Source organism: Ostrea edulis, chromosome 7 (genome assembly GCF_947568905.1).
Source record: "Ostrea edulis chromosome 7, xbOstEdul1.1, whole genome shotgun sequence".
Taxonomy (NCBI): domain Eukaryota; kingdom Metazoa; phylum Mollusca; class Bivalvia; order Ostreida; family Ostreidae; genus Ostrea; species Ostrea edulis.
The window spans coordinates 78388027-78407626 of NC_079170.1; the positions used below are offsets into that span (position 1 = coordinate 78388027).

Consider the following 19600-nt stretch of genomic DNA (forward strand, 5'->3'; position numbering starts at 1 on the left):
AAAAGAAGTAGATTTCAATTATCTATCATCCTATCAAGAAATAGTAGATCTGGCAACTGTGCAAGCATGTGATATTAGATTTAGTCCTCCCAATTCCTTGCAAAATTGTTCGATGCATATCCGTGAAAAAATCTCATTTTGCAATGTGACAGGGTCATGGCAGAATTATGATGTGCAAATAGAAAAAGCATGCCTTAGCTCCTACGTCGTTGCAATAGGCATGTTCAAAAACATTTTTTGTGCCATGTGCAATCCACCAGAATTTAAAGAGGGATTCCTGATTGACGAATGCGACAATTCTACCAGCATATACAGTGAAGCATGTCGGTTTCTGCCGTTTCAGGAAGCATCGTTTCCATACAAGAACTACTTTTGTTTTATTTGCAACCATGGTGACAACAATACATTGCACTATAAAGATGTTGATCTCGTTGAATCACCATTTGAGTCATACGTAAAAGAAGGAGAATACCCATATCAGTTTAAGTTTACAATTGCTTATAATGTCGATGATGTTAACCAGTACATGAGCAGACTCTTAAAAACATCGAATCTAAATGAAACGGTTTCCAAGCCTTCAACGGCAAAAAATACATATAAAAGGGAAAACCAATTTCAATGTTCAAAAACATTTGAATTTGGCGATCTAGGGGGACAAATATTTTCAACACACTTTAACCCAACTCCGCCCGAAGATACATCTACCTCAGATGCGAATACTTTATCCTCGATTAATATAACTAATTTAATCCGAATGAGTTTCGCTTTTTCGAGACATGGTACCTGTACACCAGGATTATTGCCAAACTACACCATTCCTCTGCAGAAACAATGCTCCTGTACTGTAGGATGTAGGTCAGATTGTTGTGACGATTTTGCCTTAAAAGTTCCGTGGACTTGTATTGATGATCGTTACCATAGAGATGGGAATAAGAAAGATTTTTTGGCGATTGGTGGATGTATGGAAGATGAAAATATGGAACATCTGTGCAGCAGTGAGAAGACCCATCATTTTTATCAGGCATTACCGGTTACCTCAAAACACGGATATAAAGAAAATTACGTTAATTTCTTTTGTTATTTGTGCAACAGAAAGACAATTGACAGAAATTATCCCAATGTCACTGAAAATATTACAAAGGAAATCGAAATTTGGCCTTTGGTTGTATTTTGTACTGTATACGTGAATCACAGGAACTTTCATTCACTCCAAAGTCTGATTGAATATGTAAACCAGAGCTCATGTGTACTGGAATTTTCACCACCTGCTAATTCTTCTAGATGTAGCGAAAACTGCAACGAAGGCCTGACTGAAATAGTCGAAAAATGTAACAAATCTAAAACTTGGTCCAATTTAAATGAAGAAATCCTATATGCATGTGAGAATTCTGATTCATTTAGATTTCCCCGAATCAAGCTGGATAACACCATCTACAAAAATAAATTCTGTACAATTTGTAATCCTTTCAAAGGAAATATAGCAGATAGTTACTGCAGCGATTTCTCTCTACATTCGAATGTTAATCAAGCGTGTAAAGAATTTCCGAGCATAAACGTTTGCCATCCATACAAAAATGTCTTTTGTGAAATGTGTCATAATGGTGGCATTGAATCGTATTGTTATGAAGAATTAGAAGCTAACGGAGGTTTAACAGATATTCCGGGTCCCACTCTACCACCTTCTCCTTATGTTGGAACTTTCAGATCAACTTTCACCTTTTCAGCGTATGACACTTACGACACTGGTATTGACAAGTCAAACATAAAATGCCAGCAATACCAAATCTTTGATGATTATCAGGTAGGTACATGTAGCTCATATACATATTGCGTGATGATTCAATGACTGCTCAAATGTTATAATTGAAAAATGCTCCAAAATATAATCAGAACAAGGGTTGTCCAAATATAATACCAATAACAAAGGTAATCATAGTAAAGACTTAAAATGTAACCCGAATATAGATTGTCCAGATTTGATCATGATAAAGAGTGCCCAATGCAAGCATAACAAAGACTGCAACTGAATTAACATATAAAGGGTGCCCAAATGCAATCATAGTAAAAGCTTCTGAAATGTTATAAGAAAGGACGGAAAAAAATTTCGAACGTAAAATGACAAGTGTTACTTCTCCTTTAATTCCTGTTTGATATTAAAAGATTTAACACCATTCTGAAGTCAATTTCTGTTTGATATTAAAAGATTTAACACCATTCTGAAGTCAATTTCTGATGAAGAAGCGGAGTTATTTAAAAACGTGAATTTAGCATCTCTTATCATATTTTTAAAAAATATGATTACACTAGTATAAACACACAGGAAAAGGTTACAGTGTTTAATGAAATCATTATACATGCATAAAAGATTGTTTTACAAGACATTATATAGACTGATTATATGCTACACAAGCATAGCTTACAAATAAACTTCATAGGCACCAGTTGCACGACTACAGATGACATAGTGTGTTAGTTTTGGAATGGCAAGTATAGGTCTCGCTATTATCTACACTGTTTCATAACTAGTCTCATTACTCTAAACATATAATTTTTGTATATATCACAAATAAAACAGGTGGTTATGTTTACAATCGAATAGTTGCTAGTGGATGAAATGTAAATATAAAGCATTCTCGAGTGCAAGTAAACTGTCCTTTGATTCACTACAGAAAATCAGAACGAATACTCTCGATGTCTTTGATAGAACATATCTAACGCTTTGATTTCAATGTTTACCATTATGATGAAAATTTTAATTTTGTTTTCACTTTCCTTTTTTTTTTTTTTTTTTTTTTTTTTTACAGAATACTTGCAAAAATTTCACATGCTTTCCCGGGAAGCTACTGCGAAATGACACATGCGTTTCCTTGCTGATGGAGGCGTCTAATTTACGTTATACTTGGGCCTTAAAGCTCGAGTTCATTAACCTTGCATTGATTAACACAACGGTTAAAGAATCGATAACCAAAATAAGGAATTTCATTTCCCAAAATATCCATATCCTATTCAACACTTATGTCTTTGTTGAGGATTTCATATCAATGAGTAGAATCGGCTGCAGTGATGTATTTTCGAAGAACGGAGAAGTGTTGTTGTACTTAAAAATGTTCATAAATGACACTGTTAATAGAGATGAGATGGAACATAAACTACTCAGTTTCACTGACAGTCGTGTTGATTGGAATTTGTCAGATATGTTAGCACAGGATTGGAATGGATCTATTATGAACGTTAGAGTTTCAAGAAGTCCACAATCCTTATTCTTGCCTTCGTTTTTGTGGAAACTTGACAAAAAGACCCACTGCTTCGTCCAGGCAGAAAACTTGAGTCACGGTCCGGCAGTCTACAGAAATGTGCTGGTAAACCCGATGTTGACATGCAAACAAGTTATTGTGAAGGACGGTGACTTTGGAGTAGCTTGGACAAAGATAGGGACGAAATATTCTTTCTTAGGCTTCAGTCTTTCCTCTCATCAATTTGTCTCGTCTGACAGTGGTGGGGTACGCGTGTGCGCAGAAGAAATACCATTCTACACAAAGACAACGACGGTATCGAAAAACGACCTGTCACCGATATTAATCGTAACCCTCGTTTGCATTATCATTTCTTTAATCTGCTTGATCATAACATTTGTGACATACTGTATGTTCTCAAGTCTTAGAACCCTGCCTGGAATGAACAACATGTGTCTGGTCGTTTCTCTGTTTTTAGCGCAATTGCTCATGATAATAAGACCCTCTTTCCGATCAACATGGTTATCCATAGTTTCCGCCTTGTTGCATTTTTCTTGGCTCTCCACGTTTCTTTGGTTACAAGTCTGCTCCTTTCATGTATTTCGTGTCTTCAGTGCAAAAGGTCAATCTGACTTTCTTGGACGGCAAAGCAGAAAAATTGTTATCAAATATTCAATTTACGCATACGGCAGTTCCGCAGTTATAGTTCTGACTAATATCGTCATCACATTGATCGTCACGAATGGAGAAAATACGGGATATGATAAAACATCCGCTTTGATGACGTATTCAGTGGCATTCATTGCCACTCTTATAGTCCCATTAGCACTTGTTTGCATGACAAACATTGTGTTTTACATCTTCACTGCGTATAAGATATATTCTACCCCCAAAATAGAAAAGACAACCGGAAGTAGGGTTCACTTCAGTGTGTATGTGAAGTTATTTACCTTGACGGGGCTGTCTTGGATTCTACAGATAATAGATACCTTTCTGGAGATGTCCATCTTATCGTATCTTGTTGCTATCCTCAACGGCTTACAGGGTTTGTTTCTAATGATCAGTTATGTATGTAATGGGCGAGTTTGGAGGATGTACATGAAAGCGTGTTGCAAGACGCCTTCCGATCGGGATATCTCAAAAGCGAGTACGAAAACAGACGTCACGAAAATATAACCCACTGTAAAACAAATTCAAATTTTGAACTGTTGATATATTTTCAGTTGATGGCGATTGTCCTAAACGTGTTTTAAGCACACATAACATTTGTCAATTTTCCTAGTATTTCATATACTTGCTGATAAATCAAGGATATTCTGCTTGTTGTTGTTATTTGAATCATGGTTCTAAGATTTGATCGAGTGGCTTTGAAATTTTTTATGGTTGATTGGTTGTGTGGAGGACTTTATCTTGGATGTGATTTTTAGTATTATTGTCTTACTACTGGTTAATCATGTAGGAACATGGGCGGAGTCAATGAAAATGACAACTTCTTATATACTTACACTCGTACGATAGAATTGCTGTGAGTTTTGAAGGTAGAATTTAGTGTACACTGTACAATTCTTTTGATATTTGCCAATAAAAGAAAAAAATCCTATCATGTGGTTACGTGTTCAATATGAGTAACATACAAGTTCACAAAACAGCAATGCATTCCACGGATACACACAACAGCATTCCACGGATACACGTTACAGCATTCCACGGATACACACGGATACACGTTACAGCATTCCACGGATACATAATAACAGTATTCCACGGATACATAATAACAGCATTCCACGGATACACGTAACAACATTCCACGGATATACGCAACAGCATTCCACGGATACACACAACAATACTCCACGGATACACACAACAATACTCCACGGATACACACAACAATACTCCACGGATACACACAACAGCATTCCACGGATACACACGGATACACACGACAGCATTCCATGGGTACACACAACAGCATTCCACGGATACACACGGATACACACAACAGCATTCCACGGATACATAATAACAGTATTCCACGGATACACATAACAATACTCCACGGATACAGACAACAGCATTCCACAGATACACACAACAGCATTCCACGGATACAGACAACAGCATTCCACGGATACATAACAGCATTTCACGCGTCTCACATCTGTTTGTAAAGAATGTCTAGGCTAGTAAACGACTCCAGCACCAGGACAGTTCAGTTACTGTAGGCTTGAAACACTCAAAAGGCTGAGGTAAGTACTCTGAATGTTCAGAGGTAAAGAGGCATCGCCAGGATCGGTTTATGATATTGCACCACTTGTGCAACTGGTTTAGAACTGCATAAAAATTCATATGATACACCCACCGGGGACACTGAATCTACGAATAAGCCATCTTCGCTCCTTACACGAGGCCCGTCCCTCATTGTTACTAATGTACACAGTGAGGTAAAGGTGTCCCGACGCCGAATAAAGTTAAAACAACAATCAAAACCTACCTTAGTGGACTTCACACTATATGACGTCACAACATAATAGTACGTCACGAGGTACGGCTCGATAGTTGTACATATCGCGGGGAAAATGTCATAATATTTTCTCGCTATTCACTACCGGCATTGTCCAGTGTTCAAGCTGTGTAATCTATATGTAAATATGTTTGTTAGAGGATTCTTTTTCAGTTTTCGTTGATAGTATACAAGTCGCATATGTGCACTACAGTAATCTTAATATTACATTGTGACCTTGAAATCGCCCGTGATGTGCATAGTATTTCAGAAGGAAGAAAGCCATTCGTGTGTACATATCGTTTTGGCACAGGTGAAAGATGACGATATTTTGCAAAGCATATTCCAAAAGGTAACTAGTTGCAAAGGAGTTTGATACAGAAGGTAGGATTTTTTTTTTTTACCTCGTTTAAATAAGATTTTACAGGGAATGTGGGAAATGCCTAATATTTAATAGAATCGTGAATATGGAGATTGCTAACATTTAATAGAATCGTGAATATGGAGATTGCTAACATTTAATAGAATCGTGATTATGGAGATTGCTAAATAGGAGAGGACACTGTACCGGTCCAGATCACTTTTAAATTTATCATACCAATGTCGACATATCAAGCCTAAACTGCAAATGAATAGTGAAAATAGATACAATTGTGATACATATGTACCTTATTTTGTTCGGTTATTAGTAAGGGTGGACATCGTAAAACACCGGAACGTTGAATCGTCCAGTTCAGATTTCGATTAGTGTACGGTTACAAGTGTCATAAAACTGAATGACTTGTTGATGGGATAGACGGTCGCTAATATCATTGATAAAATTTCGTTCATTAAACAAACGTTAGATGTTGATAGCATCAGTTAACGACCGCCGAGGTGAATCTGGCGGGAATAAAAACATGCACGCAGGCGATTCATCTGTCGGCGACGCCTGGTGAGCTGGAACAGGAATATGAAAGACAATCCGCATATCTCTAGTATTTATTATGGAAACAAACAGGTTTCGAATATTCTATTCTAATTTGACAAATGATAGCTGTTTCACGGTAGAATACCAAAGGCGATCCATACATATAATTATGATTGTTCAATATATTGAGAACATTATTATCATTCGCTTCATTTTCATTTATTTTTCTCTGGTTGACATTTCGAAAAAAAATTGAAATAAATAGTAAATAAATAAATTACAGTGACGACTTCTCTCGCATAAAAGTAGCAGGTATTAATGTAAACCATACACAAAAGTCGTGCTGAGGGGAAATTCTTTGTTCGTTATCTCTGCTAGCATTTCAGGGTTTCGGGGTTTATTTTCATTTAATTTCTAAGTAATTCATGCCTTTTTTTCAAAACTTGAACTCATCGCCTGATCGTTGATTGCAGACGTTTTAGCTCCTGGATTAGTAAACTTAAAAAGGCATAGATTAAGATAAAAAGTTCCAAAAATACTTCCGTGTCATTAAAGCCTATTGTAATATTACCAGGGATATACAGATGAAAAAAATACAAAACAGTTGAGGGTTTTCAAAGTTTTCATTTTTATTCTATAATTTCCTATATGTATGCGATGAATTTTCAATTGTGTTGTGCCCGAGGGAATTTTAAGTTGCTTTATTACGCAAGATTTCAATGAGATGAGTCCCCAGGCCAACAAACGAATATTTCAAATTAATTTGTATTCTCCAATATATATATACAAAGTATGCTGGATTTATGATACAGCTATAGATCGGGACATGTAAAATTTACAAACATTGACTGTAACTTGGTACAATGATTAAGCGCCTAGTACTTAAAAAAGATGATCGGTTAAAAAATCTGTGTAAGACTTTTCTGATCTGGACGAGACGCACGATCTATATTTTTTTCTATATCGATTAACAATCGATCACAATTTGTATAGCAAACCGCACGTGGCTCTATTCTCATCTCAGCGGTGGGGTCTAACCTCTTGTGCTGATTATTTTATCATTAATTGGTTTCTAGTTAACAGTTTGTTTAGTAATTAGAATTTATCATGCAATAAATGTACTATTGGACAATGCTACGATTCAATGGCCTGTGTCAGGCACCCGAAATGTTCGTATAACTGGTATTTGAGCAATGAAAGTGAATACAAGTAAAAAAAAATGCACATGTAAAAGAAATTATACTCCGAGTACATTACAGAATAGTCAGTTAGAGAGCTCTACAAACCTTGTGTTGACTTGCCAAATGTATGTAGTACCGACTTTAAATAAATTTTACTTACCTACTTACTTACATGTACTTCAAATCTAAAAATAGAATGGAAATAAGAAACTCTAAGTTACTGAGGAAACATTTCAGAATTTAAAAAAATGCAACGGTCGCTGTAGTCTTGTAGTTTTGATTGTTTTTTGGAATCGGGATACATGGAATAAATGTTTCATCTCGACGCCACATCAAACGTCGCACTCGAAAATTTTTCAACCATATGGAGACGCTGCCGGTGAAAGGCTGTAAAATTTAGACCTATGCTTGGCGCTTTTGGCCTTTAAGTATGAAGGAATCTTTAACGTGCCGCACCTCCTGTGACACAGAACCTCGGTTTTTGCGGTCCCGTCCAAAGGGCCGCCCCTTTTAGTCGCATCTTAAGACAAACAAGGGGTACTGTGGACGTATTCTAACCCGAATCCCCACGGGACGCTTAAAACTGGAGATCTTTTGTCGCGGTGGGCGTTAACACGGAAAAGAGTCCCTACGCCCCAGAGCGCCACTCATTGGTCAGAACCTACATCAGGTGACGTCTCTACATGAGTGAAAAATTCTCGAATGGAGTTAAAACAATATACAAACAAATAAAGGCATGTTAGAATGAAATAACGTAATACAAATGGATGACAGGGAATGGAGATGGAAAAATAATAAATGAAAATTACGCAACATGAATAAGAATTGTGCAAATGGATTGTGGAAATGGAAAATCAAGGAAATATAAATCGAAACAAGATAATTTTAATGCAAAGTATGAAATCCGCCGCTAAAGGTTTAGATATTCTATATGATTTCCAAGAGGACACACGAATTGCAATACATGTATGTGGCGTCCTTTATCTACAGATAAAACTATATGTACAATTTAGCGTGTAAGGTAGGCAGATATGGCACATTTTCGACTTAATTTTCAGTGCATTTGTTTTTGTTTTACCAAAGATAAATGAAATGACGGGTAATAAATCAGAGAAAAGAGATAGGAACGTATTTTTACAACAATCCGGAAAGTCATAGCGAATTGCTTTTATAACTTGCACACTACCATTCCGTGCTAACTCTGTACAGTGTCAATTCTCCGGGACTACTTTTCCCTACGAATATCGGAGTTGTAGCGTTACAGATTATACTGAGCTGACCGGAGTATGTATAACAAAAACTTCATAAAATATCGTAAATTAATGATATCTCATTAACAATGAATAAAAATGAAACGTACTAATAACAGCTTATATTACTTATTATTACTTATTATTTCTTTTAAAAATATTCAGAACTCTTATACATGTTTTTAATGAAAAATTATTGTACCGAAACGATGAAAACAGTTTCTCATTTCCTCATTCACGCTTTCTAACACCACCACAGATAGATGGGGCGCTGATAATGACTGCAACGCTTAACATGTCACACGTCCTCTATTAATGAATCGACGGTCACTCCGACTTTATCATACGATAACTCAGAGCAAGTTTTTCACTTGCAATACTGGCCGCTACCAAGACTGGTACTTCACTATTCTACAAGGCATCTAAAAGGCAATTGTTAAAACAGATTTATCACAATTGACATTTCTTTACCCAACCGCACAAGATATCGTGCAATCACAGTGATCACCGACGTTTTTTAACGTTAATAATGTCAATATTATTCAATATTGGAGTTTACACAGTTAGTACATTTATACCGAGACACGGTTATAAATGGATTCCTAACTACTTGTCGTACAATTAGCCGTTGTTTATCGCTGGTGTGTGAGGAAGCTGCACGCGACACTTGATGGCTATTTTGTCGTCGTTATTTCGTGTCCTGTAGTATGCAACTAAAGTAAGTAACTTCAATGTTTTATTTTGACTCATGTTTGTTAGTGGAATGAACTAATTCTGCGCAAGAATGGTTATTTGGTTTAAGAATTTTATGCAAAGATTTGTTTAATATAGAGGCGTACAACAGATGCTAACAATCCACGAGGAAAGCATATGGTGATTGGGTTTCTTGTTTACCAATAGATTGTAAGCTTCTAGTGTAAAAAAAAGTTGACCTTCTCCCATCTATTTTGATTTAGAGAAATAAAAAAATCTAGTTGACCTAAAACAGAATTAAACAAGTTTTATTCCATTAAGTTTAATATCTACGTAAATATGAAATGATGTAATGGATACTTTTTTTGGGTACATTTCACCAATTTGTAATACATACAATTTATTTCTTCTTTATCTCATTCGCTCTACATATGTTTTAATTCTGTGATAGTTTCTTATGTATTTCTACACTGAACACTTAACATTGTATTTAGAGGGATGATTTCAGTTTTACTGAACACTTACATTGTATTTAGAGGAATGATTTCAGTTTTACTGAACACTTACATTGTATTTAGAGGAATGACTTCATTTTTACTGAACACTTACACTTTATTTAGAGGGATGATTCCATGTTTCCTGAACACTTACATTTTATTTAAAGTATGGTTGTCAACGAGTAACCGGTTACTCGAGTACTCGCCGGAAGGTCCGAGTATCGATTACTAAAATCAGTAACCGAGTACTTAAACAAAAATTGTTTATTTCTTGTATGTTTTGTTTTGTTTCACTCATTCTATTTTCGCAGATCATCGTACGTTATCTCAAGCACCGTTCTCTCAATTACCTACAATGTATACATGTAGACTGAATTAAAGGCCTGTCCTGTTTTGACAACAATTATAGTTATTAGCACCTCTGTCGGTGGCAGCACATCGCTTTGTTTATAGCCAGGGGCATACCATGATTCAACTTAAATACAGTTCAAATTAATTCAATAATAAAACAAAAGCGTGGACTAGTAGCAAAAATGCCTCCGTCCTCTAAAGTATGGAAACATTTTAAACGGACCGGCGATTTAAAATATATAAAATGTCAACTCTGCGAAGTTGAATTAACGTTCACGGGAGGTACAACAAATATGCTGAATCATTTGCACATAAAACATGGTGATATTGAAGGAACTCCAGAGAAACAACCGTCTGTGGTTAATTTTCTAAACTCTCCGCGTACAAGAAATCTATTAGGCAAACAATCGGAAGACATAACACACGCAATTGTTGACATGGTTGCTCTGGATTATATACCGCTGCTAATAGTCAAAGGGAAGGGATTTCAGAGGCTAATGTTGTCAAACTGGCTGTGGTAGTTTGACAATTTAGTGTAAACAGAAGTCAGGAATACTAAAACGTATCCTACAATATTTATTACCTTATGCATAGCATTAAAACATACTTATCACATATAAAGCACACAACAGAAGCATAGACATAGTTACCAACAGGCACAATGACACAAGACAACAAGTAGTATCAACTATGTTTAAGATTTTGAATTTTTTCTTGAATCACGATCGAGTACTCGAGTACTCGATCGGAAAGACAACCGAGTAACCGGTTACTAATTTTTGATCAATTTGACAACCCTAATTTAAAGAGAAGACTTCATTTTTACTGAACACTTAACTTTGTATTTAGAGGGAGGACTTCATTTGTACTGAACACTTACATTGTATTTATAGGAATGATTTCATGTTTACTGAACACTTACATTGTATTTAGAGGAATGATTTTATTTTTACTGAACATTTACATTATATTTAGAGGAATAACTTCATTTTTACTGAACACTTACATTTTATCTAGAGGGATCATTTCATGTTTCCTGAACACTTAACATTGCATTTAGAGGGATTATTTCATTTTTACTGAACACTTATATTGTATTTAGAGGGATTATTTCATTTTTACTGAACACTTACATTGTATTTAGAGGGATGATTTCATTTTTACTGAACACATACATTGTATTTAGAGGAATGATTTCATTTTTACTGAACACTTACATTGTATTTAGGGGAATGTCTTCATTTTTACTGAACACTTACATTTTATCTAGAGGGATGATTTCATGTTTCCTGAACACTTTTAAAGAGAAGACTTCATTTGTACTGAACACTTACATTGTATTTAGAGGAATGATTTCATGTTTACTGAACACTTACATTGTATTTAGAATGATTTCATATATACTCATATTCATATGAAGCAGAATTTATTAAAAAAACTTCTACGTGAGAAGAAAAAATCTCTCCCTGTGACCTTCAATTCGATTTTTAGATATATCGATGACGTTTCGTCTATTAACAATGATAGCTTTCATTCATATGTCGATTTGATATATCCCTGTGAGCTCGAAATAAAGGACACCACAGAGTCGTCCACTTCTGCTTCATACTTAGATATTTTATTGAAAGTAGACATTAACGGCAAACTGACAACTCAACTGTATGACAAACGGGATGATTTCAGCTTCTCCATCGTCAACTTCCCACATTTATGTAGCAATATTCCATTATCACCTGCATATGGTGTTTATATATCTCAACTAATTCGATATGCAAGAGCTTGTTCTGGGTATAGTCAGTTTTTAAATCGAGGTAAGGTACTGACAAACAAGTTGATGGTACAGGGATTTCAACAGTCTCGATTGAAGTCAGCATTTCGTAAATTCTATGGTCGTTATAACGATCTAGTTCGTCAATACAACCTCGCATTGGGTCAAATGCTGTCTGACGTGTTTCATACCGATTGTTAAGCCGTTCTTGGCACACTGATTTGACTGCGGATAACTCCGTTTACCTGATCAGAATATGGGGCTCACGGCGGGTGTGACCGGTCAACAGGGGTTGATTACTCCTCCTAGGCACCTGATCCCACCTCTGGTGTGTCCAGGGGTCCGTGTTTGCCCAACTATCTATTTTGTATTGCTTGTAGGAGTTATGAGATTGATCACTGTTCGTTATCTTCACCTTGCATACTGAACACTTGCATTGTATGTAGAGGAATGACGTCATTTTACTGAACACTTACATTGTGTTTAGAGGGATTACTTCAATTTTAATTTTAACTTTAAATTACAAGGATAACTTCATGTAGAATTCCATGTAAAACAATAATTTACAGGAAGTACTCCATATTTCATTCGAAATAAAACACAATTTTACAAGAATAACTTCAGATTTGATTCTATGTAAACACCAATTTACAAGAATACTTAATGTATAATTTTACGTAAAACATTAAATCAAGGTAGTCCACCCCTCTAGAATTATAGGTTCAATCCTAAATTTTATTGTTGATTCTTCAAATATCATAACTTAATAATAAATGAAAATGATGAAATACGTATTTCGCGGTATCAATTTGTTTTCATCAAATAGCACATATATACCTGTTGTCAACGTCAGGAAATTGCACTTTTCCTTAAATGAAATATAAGGAATACTAAACAGAGATGTGAAAAATATGGACCCCTGCCTATACCAGAGGTGGGATCAGGTGCCTAGGAGGAGTAAGCATCCCCTGTCGATCGGTCACACCCGCCGTGAGTCCCATATTTTGATCAGGTAAACGGAGTTATCCGTAGTCAAAATTAGTGTGCCAAGAACGGTCTAACAATCGACATGAAACACGTCATACAAGATTTGACCCAATGATAGGTTGTATTGGCAAACTAGATTTACGAAATGCTGATTTTAAACGAGACTGTTGGAACCCCTGTATCATCAACTTGTTTGTCGGTAGCCTGCGTCGATTTAAAAACTGACCACGTGAAAACTGGCGGTGAAATGTCAACAGAATTGGATCAAAATGCAATAAAAACCCATGTAACATGAATACTATGAACTATAGTTCATTTAAAGTTTATTTATACAGTATTATGACTCTGTAATGATCTATGTAAATCTACCTAAATACAAGGAATCCCTTAAAACAACTGTCTACGTTCAACAAAGTGCTTTTTATAATTTTTTTTTTTCGAAATACAGTACTGAAGAAAGGTTTTTCCAATTACAGATCAATCAAGACGATGAACTTCATTTGGTACATATCAATCTCTGTGATCGTAATTGTTGGAAAAACAAAGCAAATATACTATGAGGAAAATATTCCGATGCAGTTTAGAGGAGACTTCATGTTTAACGTATCACACTTAATTTTACAAAGTGCTCTTTATTGCGGAAGTGACATAATATGTAACAAGTCTTTACTAACTGTGTTCGGCATTCCACACGGATCAGGATCAGGTAAGACAAGGTGTGGGAGTTGTTCCTGTCGTGAAGATTACCCATCTCCCTACTCTTTACAAAATTCCTGTCCAGATGTTTTCTTCAAACATGGGCTACGGGAATGCAGGGATGTAAATATTTTATCAAAGGAAAAGTTTTTAAAAGAAGTGGTTGCTTCCTGCCCAGTTGGAACAAGCCTGAATTTATCACGGGAGTGTACAAAGGATCGATTTAATGTGGAGATCTTGCTTCATCCTCCCGTATCTAGTCATACAAGAGAGGTATCCTACCTAAATAAATACTGCGCTATTTGCAATCAGGAGACTAATGGGAAGGAATGGAATGCAATGTTTGAATGCCCAAGATCGGTTGATTTCAACTTTCTTTCATCGTACCAAGAGATACTAAATCTGGCAGGTCAAGAATCATGTAGTATATTGTACAATTCTCCTAATTCAAATGGAGACTGCGATAGGAAATACGATGGAAAATTGGCATCATGCAATGTAACGGGATCATGGCTTAATTACGATGAACAGATAGAACAGGGGTGTCTCAGTTCTTATGATGCTCCAATTGGCATCTACAAAAACATTTTCTGTGCAATGTGTAACCCACCTACATTTCAAGAGAGTGCCATGATTGACAAGTGTGACAATTCTACCAGCATATATAAGGAAGCATGTTCTGTTCTGCCAATCCAGGAGGCTTCTTTTCCATACAAAAATTTCTTTTGTTTTGCTTGCAACCACGACGAGGACAACACCAGATACTATACTGATATTGATTACAAATCGGCCCAAGAAACATATAAAGCGAATGAGAAATATCCATTTCAGTTTGAAATTTCATTTTCTTACAGTGAGAATAATGTTGAACAGTACATCCGCGAAATGAATTCGGAGTCCAATCTAGGGCAATTAATATCAGAACCAACAAGAAAAGAAGAAACATTTAGAAACGAATATCAATTAAAATGTCCAATTATACAGAGAAACTGGTCATTAGTAGACAAGGAATTTCCAGGAGAACAAAGCAAACCGTACAAAAATATTGAAATGGAATCACCTGTATCTGAACTGAACCCATTACATATGATCACAACATATCCTAAAATTAACATAACCAATTTAATCCGAATTAGTTTCGCGTTTTCGCGATATGGCACCTGTACACCAGGGTTATTGCCAAACTACACCATTCCTCTACAGAAACCTTGCTCCTGCACTGTAGGGTGTAGGTCAGATTGCTGTGACGATTTTGCTTTAAGTATTCCCTGGATTTGTATTTCTGAAATCCTTTGTGATAAAAACGGTAAAGGTAAAAAATATTTGACGGTAGGTAACTGCACTGCAGATAGAAAAATTGGACGTTTATGCACTGATAACAATACTTTGCATTTTTATCAGATATTTCCAGTAACGGCGAGACACGGAAACAGGGAAAGTTATGCTAATTTTTTCTGCTATTTATGTAACAAAAATATGAATGGCATAAAATATACGAACATCCTTGAGAAAGCTACACGAGAGGTCGCTGTTTGGCCTTTGAAAGTTAAATGCAGCAATTACGTAAATCACAGAAACTTTTATTCGTTACAACATCTAATAGAGTATTTTAACCAAACATCGTGCGTAATGGGTTTCGTACCACACACTGATGCATCAGAGTGCAAGGAAACCTGTAATTATGAACATTTTAACACTGTAGGAAGATGCAACGTATCTGGAACTTGGTCCGTGTTCAACATAGACATCCTTAATGCATGTGAATATTCAGAAAATTTTAGATTTCCCTCCGTTCAGCTGGATGGAACAATTTTTAAAAATAAATTTTGTGCAATTTGCAATCCGTTTGAATCAAATCATACAAATATACCCTGCCGAGAGTTTCCCGAGAACTCCAGCGTTGTGAAAGCCTGTCAAGAATTTCCAGATGTCAATGTTTGTTTTCCCTACAGGAATGTGTTCTGCGAAATGTGTTTAAACAATGGCACTGAATCTGCATGTTATCAGGGAATAGAAATTGATAAAGGTTTAACAACTTTAGTACCTACGCTTTTGACGACCATGCAACCCCTTCCTCCAGAGAATTTGTGGACGTTCAGATCCACATTCGGTCTAGGAGAATATGACGACCCCACCGCCGTCACTGAAAACAAACATCTTTCAACATGTCGAGATAATCAAGTCTTTGATGACTTACAGGTAAATGCAGTTCTTTTATTATAAGGAAATGTGCTTAATATGTTTCAAAATTGCAATTGTTTTTATAACTTTTCGACACTCAAGAAATGAGGGAATGTGAAAAATCTATTTAGCTTTAAAATTAGAATAATGCTGTTAAATCTGAAGAACTTTATAATCATTTGACGTAGTTAATCTATAACAATGAGAATACCCACTACATTTAAGAGATGAGGTATGGGATCACCACACAATCATTATTACTAATTTTAGATATGTCTACTTTATCATCTCAGTAAATCATGATCATGCACATTTGTCTGTGTCTGTAAAAGATGTTGGCAGCAAATATATTTTATAACAAGCTTATGACTAATCTTAAAATCAAACAAAACTAAAAAAAATATATAATGAACCAGTCAATTGATTCTTCAATCAATGTCATGCTTTTCTATGTATGATGATCGAAAGTGTCTGTGTTTTTCTCCTCATTAACAATATATCGTTTTATTACAGCAAATATGCAGAAATTTGACATGCTTTCCGGGCAAGGTGAGAAGAAATAAATCCTGTGTGTCACTGCTGGCTGTTACCTCTAAGTTACGATATACTCTAGCTGTGAAGATTGAAATTTCTACCTCCACAGTAATCAATGCAACTGTTAAAGAATTAATAGAAAGAATACGGGGATACATTACAAAAAAGATCAAACTGCAGTTCAGTACCAACGTTTTCATCGAAAAGATTGGACTAATGAGTTCAGTCAGCTGCAAGAAACCATTTACTGCGGTGAAGGAAGTGTTTTTATACCTGAAAATTTTCGTTGACGGACTTGTTAATCGGGATGAAATGGAACAGAAACTAGTCGACTTTACTGAATCAACAGCTGACTGGGATCTGTCGAACAAACGAAAACCAGAATGGATGTTAAGAGTTAAAGTTTCAAGACATCATCAGTCTCTCTCCTTGCCTTCATTTCTGCAGAACCCTAATGAGACCAGCCACTGCTTTATCATTAAAGATATTGAGAGTTATCGATCTGAAATACATAAGAATGTGTATGTGAGCCCATTGCTGATGTGTCCACAATTCATTTTGAAGGACAACGAATCTGGACTTGATCATGTAAACGCTGGGGGCGAATATCCCTTCTTAGATACCCCTTCTTTCCATTACAAGTTTCCTTCCACAGATAGTGGTCAACTCCGCAAGTGTATCGAAACAAAACAACCGATGACATCTGAAACTGATGATTTCATTCTTACAATTCTTACAGTCGTTTCCTTGATTATCTCTCTAATTTGCCTGTTCATAACATTTGTGACGTATTGTATGTTTCCAAGTCTCAGAACTCTGCCTGGAATTAACAACATGTGTCTGGTTGTGTCTCTGTTTTTAGCGCAGTTTCTCATGATAATAAGACCGATTGTCAAATCAACAGCCTTAACCATAGTTTCCGCGTTGTCGCATTTTTCTTGGCTGTCCACGTTTCTCTGGCTTCAGGTCTGTTCATTTCATATGTTCCGTGTCTTTAATGCAAAAGGTCGATCAGAATTTTCCGGAAGTAAAGGTAAGAAAAGAGCAAAGTTCTATGCCTTGTACGCTTTCGGCAGTTCCACATTTATTGTCACAACTAATATTATCGTTTCGTTGATAGTCACTGATGGGGCAAATTCAGGATACGGCAACATGTTAACTTTGATGACGTATAAAACGGCATTTATTGTCACTCTTATCGTCCCGCTGATTCTAATTTGTATCACGAACATCATATTTTATATGTTAACCGTTTATAAAATTCATTCCACCCCGAAATTAGAAAAGACCTCCGGAAACAGGATTCATTTTAGCGTGTATGTGAAACTGTTTACCCTAACAGGACTGTCTTGGGTTTTGCAGATAATAGACACGTTTTTGGATATCTCAGTCTTGTCGTATTGTGTTGCAGTTCTCAACGGCCTGCAAGGGTTATTCATTTTTGCTAGTTATATTTGTAATGAACGAGTATTGATAATGTACCAGAATGTTTGCTGCAAGTTTTCCGATTTTCGACCACCGTCAACTCTGTCTTCAAATACAGACACAACAAGAATGTGAGTCTAAATTATGAGTTTGTATGCTGTACATAGATTATATCTTATCATTTCCTTGAATGGGTTGATTATAGTATTTCTTGTATGTTATGTTTAACACATAAATAAGATCATGATTGTTTCCTGATTGCATTGATGTGATTTCTGAAAATCTTTCTGCAAGTTTCTCTGTCTCATGAAATAATCGTCAATGTACATAACTGAGTGCGATGTTCCGTGTCCTTCGATGCTACGAAGATGAGCATTTTGAATAGTACCATATAGCAATTTTTCCGCATTTGTAAACTCCAGCGTTGTTTTTAGCTCCTAGGCATATAATATATAATTTTAGCGGAATTAATTGTAAAGGTTATGGAGTTTCAAAACATTGAAATTGATAAGCAGTGTAGCGTTAATAACTTATCTGTAAAACATTTCATTAAAATCAGAAACAGCTGGAAAAGACTTTCCTCGTTATCCTCAAGATGAAACGTGCTATATGTACCTTTGGCATGAAACAATTGTAACACAGAGTTATCTTTCTTGGGAAAATATAAATTATCACTGCAGACACATTTTGGCGCATTTAGCCATTAAATATTTGGTGACATGAACAAAAAACTGCTAAGATAAGCCAACATTATCACCCCATGAAAAAACACCCAATAAGGAATACCGTTTTGTATTCGTCAGCTGGTGTATGGCATACACATCTCCATTATTGAATGTTCAAACAATAAGTGCGTGGTCTAGAGCGTTCGAATACGATACGAGGTTTTATACATCTTCATATACTATAATTCATACATGTAATCCCGTGAGAAACGTTTTTTCTCGTTTTAAGAAAAAGGTGGATAATATATGCGTAGTAATAACATATATCAAATCGTTATCATTAGAACTAGGGTAGTGCGACGTTAACATAGGATACAATGGTTACAATAAAATATCTGATGAAGCATCGAAGTTTGACTTTTAACTTGGTGTACAGCTGTATCATTTGCAAATGGAGGCAGGTTCTGACGAGAATTTTTCCATAAAAGACACCCATATCGACGATGTTGGATGAAATTGATTCAGAGTTGTGATATCGCTTATTTTCATATTGGATTTAGTTATAATTTCCCCCAAAAGTGGCATATTTTGATATCCTATTTCCTAGGACTATCCGGGCTTGTCAATTAACATGTTGCAACAGTCATGAAATAGTCATGGAGATTTTCGTCAGAATGACCGGTGATATTGGCATGTGATGTCAACTGAAAAGGTTCAGATAAT

General features: G+C 35.9%; 2 protein-coding genes across 2 annotated transcripts; both read left to right on the forward strand.

The window, feature by feature from the left end:
• Nucleotides 1-1588: 1588 nt before the first annotated feature.
• LOC125655115 (adhesion G protein-coupled receptor E3-like) lies at nucleotides 1589-4814 on the forward strand. The gene is made up of 2 exons (XM_048885283.2): nucleotides 1589-1801; nucleotides 2805-4814. The coding sequence occupies exons 1-2, from the start codon at nucleotides 1589-1591 to the stop codon at nucleotides 4407-4409; spliced, it is 1818 nt and encodes a 605-aa protein (XP_048741240.2). The 3' UTR covers nucleotides 4410-4814.
• A 4896-nt stretch (nucleotides 4815-9710) lies between these two features.
• LOC125656950 (uncharacterized) lies at nucleotides 9711-19285 on the forward strand. Its single transcript, XM_056145414.1, has 3 exons — nucleotides 9711-9798; nucleotides 13853-16271; nucleotides 16767-19285. The coding sequence occupies exons 1-3, from the start codon at nucleotides 9788-9790 to the stop codon at nucleotides 18345-18347; spliced, it is 4011 nt and encodes a 1336-aa protein (XP_056001389.1). The 5' UTR covers nucleotides 9711-9787; the 3' UTR covers nucleotides 18348-19285.
• The last annotated feature ends 315 nt before the right edge of the window (nucleotides 19286-19600 follow it).